Source organism: Choloepus didactylus, chromosome 10, assembly GCF_015220235.1.
Source record: "Choloepus didactylus isolate mChoDid1 chromosome 10, mChoDid1.pri, whole genome shotgun sequence".
Taxonomy (NCBI): domain Eukaryota; kingdom Metazoa; phylum Chordata; class Mammalia; order Pilosa; family Megalonychidae; genus Choloepus; species Choloepus didactylus.
The window spans coordinates 67,893,154-67,904,214 of NC_051316.1; the positions used below are offsets into that span (position 1 = coordinate 67,893,154).

Genomic DNA, 11,061 nt, shown 5'->3' on the forward strand with positions numbered 1-11,061 from the left:
CCCCTTTCACCTTTGATTCCTTTTCAGCAGGCACCAGATTCTTCTATTGGCTTAAAAGCCCATTCTCAGAGGTCCAGTAAATTGGCAAATGAAGGGAATAATGTCACTTAGTAAAATTCTAACATGCACATTAGCTTTTCACTTGTTTAAAATTTGTTTTTAAACATTCTATTTTTAACATTAGTCTATTACCCTGCCAAATTCACCTACTGACCAGATGGAATTCATGTAAATATATTAATAACCCTGTCATACAGGCCAAGCAGCTCTATGAAAGCAACAAGCAAAGCACATGAAACAAACAGGGTAAAACGGGTCCCTTCTGCAGTGAATTTTATTGAACTCAAAGGCAGCATTCATTTAATGAGAAATAAACAACTAAAATTAAGTACAAGCACACAACATGAGACAAACCAGTGATGAGGCCTGCTCAGACAAAACCAGAAGCAGACACCAGTTCATACTAAAGCCCACATGGAGGTGTTTTTATTTAATACAAATGTACAGTAACAGTGGCAACATTATGCCCACCAAATGAGATTGTAAGTGCACTTGAGCTTTTAGTAAGCGCTGGCTAGGTTCTGACAAGTCTATATCATCCTTTTCTTACCAGCCAGGTAAACAACAGAACTTATCTGCTAATGCCAGAAACTTTAAAGCTCTTTATCCAGCTGGAAATGACTATAGTCAAAGACCCTTTTTCTAGCTACCTGCTTGCCCAACTCAGATTTGCCTAGCAGGCCAATTTCAGCATAATATGTGTCATCTGGCTGGCTGCACCATGCATTGGTGACAAGGACAAATTTGACATGTTTTCTGCTCAGGTTATTGGGCCTCCTGGCCTACAGCCTGAGCATTCAGAGACTCAGCCAGCTGAGGATAAAAGGGACCTACCAGCCAGTTGAGAGGTGTGTTGTTAACAAAATAATCCATCATATCATCTAAAGACTCCTTCATTTTCTGTAGCTGCCCCTTGCTAGAAGTGAGGAGGCCAGTGGACACTTCCTTAAAGGAGGCAGCATTGCGGAACATTGATGAGATGTCACCAGCCATGACCCCCAAGTGGTTCGCCTGATCTTGGATGTTCTGAGGTATTCCTTGGAGGTTGGACAGGAGGGTGTGGCAGGAGGTCTGGAGCTGCTGAGTCAGATTGCGGGCAATAGCAAGAGTACGTGACTCGATGTGCTAAAAATAAGACAAGGTAAAAAATTAGCAGAAGACCCAACAGTGCTCTATATGAATTAGTTCAGTTGCAGTGAGCTGGTTATGTGTCCACCATGTATGTGGATTTTCTGCACATTTTAAAAATCCTCATAACAACCCTGACTGCAGCAGTATTATTCACGTTTCATAGATATGAACAGAAAATAAGCTCAGAGTTTAAGGAACTTGCCCCAGTTAATAGCTGGTAAATAGCTGAGTGGGGATTCAGACTAGTGGCTGAGTCTCCAAAGTTTATGATCTTAAGATGAAGAAATGTAACAGGCGGGGAGAGACTGGAAAGAATGAAAATACACTCTGTGTAAGTAGGACAATTTAGATACTCCCTCCTCAAACAAGAAGACATGATATGAACAATTAATAATGATTTCAAAGGCAAATGTTTATCAGCTTTAGGGACCTAGAGAAACACTTTCTAGGACTACCATAGGCTATTTCCTCTGTCCCTTCACTTAGTTTATTTGTCCAATAGATATCAGCTTAGCACTCATTTCTTCCTGAAAGTCATGTGACTCACTTACTCCCACTCCAAGGCTGAGCCACATACCCTTCCTATATAGTCTCATAGCACCTGTATTTACACTGTCACAAATACACCATGACAGTGTAACTGTCTGTATCCCCTGTTAATCTGTACTCAATATGAGGGCAGGGCCCATGTTTCTGATTTAATTGTATCCCATTTGTTGTTATATAAAGTTACTCTCCAGTTTTCCTCTTCTGCTACATAACAAGCCATCTTAATCAGAATTATTATTCAGTACTATACTGGCCTTTGATAGGGAGGAGTATTCTGAGAGGAATTATGGAAAAATTGAAACGCAAGTCTGGTAAGAATGTCTTCAGAAACTATAGCGATTGACTTTGTCCCAGTTTTCTTACCTCAGCACAGTGGGATTCATCTGCCTCGTCATGGCCAATGCTTTTCTTCCACTCCACCCATGAGAGAAAGAGCTTGTCCTGAGCATCCTGAAGTTTCTGGTTGGCACTATGCACATTCTTCCTGGCAAATTCAATCTAGAACACATGGAAATAAGACAAAGGAAAAAACTAATTAGACACTCATGTTAGTCTATGCTCAGATCTATGACGAATATCAGACCGCACAAAAACTAAGAATTTCTCTAAGAGTTTAAGGAGAGCTATCTCTGCTATCCTTGCTATTTATTATCTAAATGGGTAAGTCAACCAAATAATAGTAGCTCTTTACTACTTCTATTTAACTGTTAAATCTGTCCCCAAATTTACTTCCAGTTTAGCACAGGAAAGGCAAATGAAATTTAATTTGTATATGTACAATGTATAAGCTAAAAGTACTAAAGAGTAAGGAGCTGGAGTCCAACCTTCCTCTTCTCTGTTGCCAGTCACCTATTTCCTCTTCCAAGAAGGAACCTTTTTTTTTATGCCAGTACAGTACATACTGTTCTGTAACTTGGCAATCTTTAGTCGCTACATGGTAGCAACACACAGTAGTCTACTGTGATGTATCAATTTTAATTAGTCCTCTGTTAGTTGACATGTATTGTTTATAGTCTTTTGCAGCTCTAAGCAAATATCTGTAGAGTAAATTCCTGAAAGCAAAATTGCTCAAAGTATAGGTGCATTTGTAACTTTCCTAGATACTGCCAAACAGTCCTTTGAATCAGGCCCTTGAATCTTCCAGAAATGCACAAATGCGCCTTTTTCTCTACATCATCGCCAACAGCATCAAACTTTGCCAGTGTGATAGAACAAGAGAGGTATCTGTTATCTTGTTCAAATTTTACTGACCAGGTTAACAGTAGAATGGAGCTGAGAAATGGTCTCTTGGCTTTTTTGCTTAGCTTCTTTAACCCTCGTGAGAGCCTGCTGGTAAGCTCGTGAGCGAAACTTGGTAGATAGGGATCCCAGTCTAACATAATAACTTGGCTTCTGAACCATATCAAATCCTTCGACTTTTTTTGCTTCTTTTTCTGAAGAGAAAGGAGGGATAAAAAATTTAAGGGATCACAGCTACAAGTGATGAGGCCTGAACCCTAACCCAGATCTTGACTTGTCTATTCTACCTACCCACTTAGCAATTATGTACTCATTTTTCCCAAGACTGCTCATGTCTCCTGCTGAGACTGAACACTGGATACTTTTAATCTACACATTTATTTTCTCACTAGAGTGAGCTTCTTGGGCAACAAAGTAACTGGGCCATAGTTGGCACTAAATGTGTAGTGATTCAGTAAAGCAGTCCATTAAAGACAATCCTTTTATAGAAGATAATTTTTCTAGGCTAGTTTCTCCTAAAGTTTCAAATTTATTATGTACAATTCAATGTGAAACTTAAGATTGCTTTAAGAAGGCAAATCTACAGAGACAGAAAGTAGAGTAGTGGATTGGCTGGTGGTAGGAATGGGGATTAACTGCAAACAGGCACAAGGGATCTTTTGAAATGATGGAAATATTCTAAAACTGGATTGTGGTGATGGTTGCACAATTCAGTATATTTAGGCTGAAAACAGATGAGTTTTATGGTGTATAAAATACATCTCAACAAAGCTGTTCTTTAAAAAGATTGCTTCAAGATAGAAAACATTATTATTTCAAAAGGAAAATCCAATTACCTAGTTCTTCCTCAGTGAGAGGGAGGTACTGGTCTACCAGCAGCTCTGATTTGGTGAGTGCGTTTTCTACTCCACTGCTCACCAGCTGCATCATCCGACTTCCCAAGACTGTGTTAATGCTGCCACTGACCACAGACTTGGTTCTCTCCACACTGCCAGTCACTGCTCCTTTGGTCTTGTCCATGACCCCAGTGATCGTGCTGGCCACAGAATGCTTAGCCCCAGTCACAGTGGTTGTCATAACATCTCTTGCCCCAGTCATAGCACCTTTGGCATTGGCAACAACCTACAAGTAGAAAAGCAGATCGCTTGGTTGGTGAGAAACATGGGCGTAAACACATATTTAGGGTCTTAATTAAGACAGCATATCTGAAAGTAGAAAGAAAAATCTGTTAAGGAAGGGATTTAGCCCTAGTATTCTCTTCCTTTAGAGTCCTGGGCATGTCACTTAGCTTTGACAAGCCTCAATTTCCTTATCAGGTATATCTGCCCTTTCTACCACCCCTCGAGGGTTGTTGGAGGAGCAAATTAGGTAAATGTGTCAGTTTGTCAGTGTTATTTTTTTTTAACAAGATGAAACTGTTACAGGGGATACTCTAGAGAAAAAAGGCATTTTCCATGTTGACATGCTTATTCTTAGAGCATCTGGCCTTTGAGCACAGACTTATGTGCCATGTCCCACCCCCCAGCCCTCCTCACACAAGCCTCAGGGGGCCTACACCCAGGCAGAGATATCAGTTCTCCGCCCTACTGGATGTTCATATTATAAATGTCAACATTTGCTTATGAGCATATAGTTAAAGAAAAAAAAGATCACAGAAGAACTCAGTACTTTATTACCTGTTACTGAGATTATATAGCTTTTATATACTCATTCCAAAGTCACATAAATCCAGTGAGAAAACCAAAGCTCAAGCTAAGCTTGTTCCTCCAGATATTGGCATACAGTTTGGCTCTGGGGGTGGAAGGAGGGATGGGAGTGGTACATAGCCACAGGGAATGCTAGCAAAAAACTTCCTCTAAATTACTTTTTAATACTTCAGGGGAAGATCATTTACTACAACTTTCAATAATTTTTTGTTAATTTTAAATAAGGTAACTTGACTTGTAATTTTTCATACAAGTCATTAAAATTTAAAGAAAATACGCAAAATGGAAAATAACTCTCACCATTAGAATACTCTCAAGCAGCATAAATGAAGTTTTTTAAGAGATGCACAAGAGCATTCTAAAGACTGTCCACTAAACTTGTCTATTTAGATTATGACAGACATAAAACCAGTGTTGTCCCTATCTTGTATCACTTTGTGCCATGCTATATGCTTAATTTAAAATTCTAGGACATATTTGTACCAAAGAATCACCAGGATAGGTGGGTCTATCACTTTGTAAATATCAGCTAGCTGTCCAGTACTGGATGTTGGTTCATATCAGCCCTGCACCAAGCTAAGAAAAGGTTCTAGTATACCACCTCCGCATTTATCCACACTGCATGGCTATCAGTTATTTGAGAAAGCAATTTCATTTGCGGAGAGAAAGCCACAAATCACTAAAGATCAGACTGAAAGTATTCTAGCTCTAAGGTGGCTAGTTTTTTGCTGCTTCTTAGACACAACCTGGCAACGGTTCAGGAAACAAGGAAGCAGCCATTGTTTCAAAAATGCATCCAAATTGCAGGAACAAATAAGTATTTGCCCACCTGAGCACAGCTGTCCTAAAAAGGCAGAACATAAAAGCATGAGAGGTCACAAGCCTCAGCACTTTATGCCAAGCTCACCTGGGTTGTTGGCTGATTCAGAATAGGCAGTTTCTCCTCAATCCTGTCTAGCCCCTTACAGGCATAGGTATTGGCAACTGCAACTGGAAGAGTCACAATGGGGAAAATGTTAATGTAACCATATGGGTATAGAATGAATACACATTACTAGACTTAACCCTTTAGCCTTAAAAAAAAAAAAAAAAAAAAACCAGCAAGAATGTTGATCTTCATTTACCACAAAGCGTGTTTCCCGGTTTTTCTAGCTCACACAGGAAGAGGAAGCTGGATAGGTTGCTGGCAACTTTCTTCTACCAGGAAGGTGAGGAGGAGTGGGGAAGGAGGAGGCAGTGGTAGGGACAGGCTAGGTAGGAAGCTGGCTAAGAAATTTCTTCCTCATTAACAAGCCCCCAAGGTTAAAGCCAAGAGAAGCCAGGTTTCACCTGAACCCTCATTCAGGGAATGAGACATCTGAAAACACCCTCAAAATTAGCAATTCCATGCTGGTTAAGTCCCTGCACTTAATTCAGCCTGCAGCAGTGTTTTGGGGGTCAGTATAGATAGGGTTCCCAGACATCAGCAGGAAAGTGTATGTTAACAGCACCCTGGCTTTCCCTAACAAGGCCCATATTTTAGTTCAGTTTTCCCCAATGACCAAGCCAAGTACTAGTGCTCTGTGTACTAAATTCATCTGGGAGGTAGCAGAGTTGGAATAACTGGTCTCTAGAGGTCTCTTATAACTTAAAAGTCCATGACATAAACATTTGGGGGAATGAATTAAATCTTTATTCAAAAGTAGTTCATGATGTGGAGAAACTGCAACCCTCATATGCTGCTGGTGAGAATATAAAATGGAAGTTCCACTTTTAAAGTTTTTCAGTTCCTCAAAAGCTTAAAAATAGAGTTATCATATGACCCAGCAATTCCACCCAAGAGAATTGGAAACATACGTTCACCCCAAAATTTGTATACACCAATGTTCATAGTAGCATTACTCAAAGGAACCAAAAAGTAAAAACAACCCAAATGCCATCAACTGATAAATTAATAAACAGAATGCAGTCTACCCAAACAATGGAATGTTACTCAGCAATGAAAAGTAATGAAGTAATGATGATGCTACAACATGGATGAAACTTAAAAGCATTATGCTAAGTGAAAGAGGCCAATGACAAAAGACCACATATTGTGTGATTCTGATTTTACTAAGGCCAGAATAGACAAATCTATAAAGACAGAAAGTAGATTAGCAACTGCCTAGGGCTAGGGATATTCAGAAGTACATGAGGAGTGACTGCTATTAGGTATAAGATTTCTATTTGATGAAAATGTCCTCAAATCTATGGTGGTAATGGCCGCACAGCTCTGTGACTATACTAAAAATCACTGATTTGTCCACTTTAAAAAGGTGAATTATGTGGTATGTGAATTATATCTCATTAAGATGTTACTAAAAAAATAAAAAAGCAGTTTGTGTACAGTGTATGGTTCCAGGGAGGTCAGTTATTTCAGTTTACTCACCCATGCTTCCCTTATGATCTCAGTTGCCATTACAGAAGCATCTCTAGGGAGATTTTTTTTTTTTAAGTACCCTGAACATCTGCCATGGCCATGAAGCACGCCTTCTATGACAATGAGGGTTACCCAGCAGTTTCTAGGTAAAGACATTATGTGCCCCTAGTGTTGCCATGTGTGCAGGCCATTAGGTTGGTAGTCACAAAATTCAAGCCAGCTCCAGGCTTACCCCTAATCCATCTCTTGGATTAAATCTTGAGGGAAAAATCAGAACTCACTTTGTGGCTGTAGCTTCTGGATGATGGGCAGAGCACTTGTCAAGGCCACGGATGTGATGGTCCTCATGCCCTTCTCTGCAATATCACACACAGACTTCAGGTAGGGATACTGATCCTTTGTGTTGATGTAAGCTGAGTTTACCAGGTCACAAGTGGAACTCACCAAGGGTAGGTTGGCCACCCTAGTCACCACACTCTGCAGTCAAAGGGGGTGAGTGTTAATGTACAAAACACATGGGGAGGGAAAGGAGTCCAGAAACAGTTATTTAAAACTCATACCGGATGTGCACCAACTGCAACAGTTCCCATTTTTCTTCCTGGAGAAAGAAGGAATCTGCAGAAGAGAAATTTATTTCAGGTCACTGGAATGAGTCCCTCCCAGATTCATTCTCCAACTCAAGCAAATGCTAATTTCAAGTAAAGCAAAATTCTAAATGAGATCCATGTAGTCTTCTGCATTTCTTCTGCTGACCCCCTAACTCTTAAGAGTTCCTCCCTGGGCAACACCTTCTCAGGCAAGGTACCAGGCTTTATATTTAAACTTTCAACAGAACAGAGGCTCCACAGGGAAATGCAAAGTTGTTGATATATTTGCCCTGCTTCTCTGCCAGGGTACTAGAAATGCCGTTTGAAGGGCAATATCTGTTCACAAACATGCTAACCAATTTAAAGTCCATGTTAAGACTAAAGAGAGATTTCAAGTAGAAGAAATGTTAGTAGTATTTTGGGATTGCAGGGTCACCATTATCAAGTTGGAGCGCTTTGGAGGGGATTTATTTTTACCTTCCTTGTGAAAGGTCTGAAACTAGTTTAGGGGAGACTAAAAACATCTCGGGACACTCTTAAATGTAAACTAACTATCCCCAAACACCAACACCCCACACCCACCCCACATCCACACAAAACGGCCCCACTGCTAAGCAGCAGAGCTGGGAAGGAAAGAATCTGCACGGCCGGGTCCACTATTTCCGGTCGATTAAGTTCACCTTCCCGCCACCAAGCTTCCCAGTTCCACAAGAAACGAGTTTAGTGCTTTTGCCCTTCAGAGTAAGAACGCATTTTTCTCTAAGAAAGGCGTAAGTCAGACACCAGTATCGAAGCCCCATTGTCACGGTGTAAGCCATAAAATTTTGCCGTAAGACGATTTTCTAACGCATTTCCCTTAAAATAATGTCACTTCGCGACAAATGGAAACCATTACGAGCAACCATCCAGGTCAGCCAAAGGACACTGAACTACGAGAAATGAAACCTCAAGGAACAAAAGCAAAGGTCCAGGAGCCCGCCCTTTCCTAGCCGGGGGGAGAAGGGCAGGCCCCGGGGCAGCCCCAGCCCCTAGCTTAGAGACCCCACAGAGTGCAGAGCAGCGCGCACCCCTTCCCGAGCACCCAAGGAGCGCCCCCTACCACCAACTCGGCATTGCGGAGAGGTGGGGGGGGCGGACCAGTTCGCTGGCGCACAGAAGGGGCGTGCACCCACCGACCCACAGCAGCGAAGAGGCGAGGGGCAGGCGAATCCCACGCAGTTGGCGCTGGAAAATCGAACAGCGTTCAAAGAGTGGGGCCCGCGGGCCACCCGGCTATATACCCAGCGCCTTCCGCCCCGCCCCCTCCGCAACACGTGACAGCGCAGGAACTGCGCCCCTCCTACAAAACACACACACACACACACACACACACACACACACACACACACACACACACACACACACACGCTTTGTGTCACAGCCCCCCACACACACACACGCTTTGTGTCACAGCCACACACACACACACACACACACACACACACACACACACACACAGAGCCCGAGTGCCGCCGTCAGCCGTGCCGGGCACTTTCCGCCCACCGTGGGACCGCCTTGAGTGGCGGGGCTCCCTGGCTCGGTGGGCATTTCCTGCCCGGTGAAGGGACCCTGCTTGGGGTGCGGGCGGGGAGTTCCGAGAGGCCGATAGCAAGTGTGGACGGCGCCCAGACTGGCTTTGGGGTTTTGCGAAAGAGGGGGCGCGCGTACAAATTAACACTAACTAACCTGTTGATCAACATCAGTCCTCAGACTAGAAATGCCTTTCAAAAGTGGAAACAGTGGACTTCTGGGCTGTTATTTTTAGCTAACCATTAGCTTTTAAAGTTTTGTGAAATTCTGATCTTCGTTTTGAAATGGCTGAACTGTAGAGATGTCTGTTTTGCTGCTTGCTCTTTTGATTTTATAGTCAATTCCTTAAAGGTAATTCTCATGTGAAATTGAGAATTTCCTAAAAGAGCCTTAGAGTACTGTTGGTGGGTCTCCTTTTATTCTCAACAAGATTTAAACCAAATCACTAAAGATTGATGGTTGCCTATGCTTATTATGTAAGAGGGCAAACATTTTTTCAAGTTGTACCGGCTGTGCTTTATTTTTATTTATTTATTTATTTATTATTTTTTTATTTTTAAAGAAACAAATCAGTCAACATCAGAGTCCCAGTTTTTTCTTGTGCAAAACGCAGGGGCTTGACCCAGATTATCTGAGCAAACATATATATGGTATTTCTTTCACCCCTGGCCACCATGTAATTCAAAAGAAAATGCAATACTAAACCATAAAATAAACATTATGAAGTCCAATAAAATTGTTTGTTTGTTCCTATGTTGACATTTCAATGCTTCAAACATCAAATTATTATTTTTCTTCTCTTTTTAGTATTCCAGCTTTGTTGTTGCGCTAAGCAAATGTTTGGTCTGCCTAGTGGTAACCCCCTTCCTAATGGAGGAGGACAGGAGAGTTGTTTTTTAGCACTGATCTGACTTCTTATTTTGTATCAAAATCTTGCCCTTTCACCTACAAAATGTCTCCAAATTTCCCCTTTCGTTTTTTAAACCCATGAGTCACTTCCTCTCTGTAAGGATGAGCAAGCTTCCTTTTGCTTTTTGCACTCTCTTGATGTGGTCTAGGAAGTAGAGGGCCCAGGGATTAATCTTGGGGGTCAGACTCTCCAGGTCCACGAAAGATCAAACATACCAAGTTCTGTGCTCCACCTCTCTTTAGTCTTCATGAGTCTGTGAGAACATGGAGCTAATGTCAAGAATAACACCCAAGGTGGGATGTGTAGGATCTCATTAAGTGGGGTCTATGCACTGAAGCAGTCCTGGGGAGTGCCAGGCCATTACCATGGTGTGGGCCCTACCTGAGGTTCTGGGAAGGTTTCCCTTTTTGTTGGGTTCCCTCCAGGTTTAGATTGACCTGCAGATCATGGGTGCTGGGCCTTTGAGGATCTGGCTCCTGCCTCTCCTACCAGTCTCCTCTCTGATGTCTACCTGCCTTGAATTAGAGTGCCAGCCATATAGATCTACTTATAGTCCTTCACACTCATCTTTGGGTAGGATTTCTGTGTCATTCATTGCTTGCTCTGTGTTCTCTATCTTGTTTGTTGGGATTTCATCCTTCAAAACCCAGGACAGATGTTACCATCTCCAAGAGGCCCTCCTGAGTACCTAAGGTGGAATTCATCACTTCAAGCATCTCTGTTTCACATTTGTATTTTATGCACACTTTTATTCTTACTTTTATCATACAATATTATTTGCTTGCACATTCTTGCTTTTTGAGGTCAAGGAAAGTCTTTTTTTTTTCTTTGTAATCCCTAGCACACATAATAATGATGGCACTTAATATTTGCTCAATAAATAGTTCTTGAAATGAATTTAATTTCAGTTTG

The 11,061-nt window shown here is 41.8% G+C and overlaps 1 protein-coding gene across 1 annotated transcript; it reads right to left on the reverse strand.

The window, feature by feature from the left end:
- Window positions 1-470: 470 nt before the first annotated feature.
- Window positions 471-8,958, reverse strand: PLIN2 (perilipin 2). The gene is given in 9 exon segments (XM_037797445.1): window positions 471-840; window positions 842-1,185; window positions 2,104-2,238; window positions 2,992-3,173; window positions 3,816-4,101; window positions 5,593-5,675; window positions 7,365-7,560; window positions 7,644-7,698; window positions 8,843-8,958. Coding segments are annotated over 8 exon segments (1,443 nt in total). The 5' UTR covers window positions 7,674-7,698; window positions 8,843-8,958; the 3' UTR covers window positions 471-653.
- Between the last annotated feature and the right edge of the window lie 2,103 nt (window positions 8,959-11,061).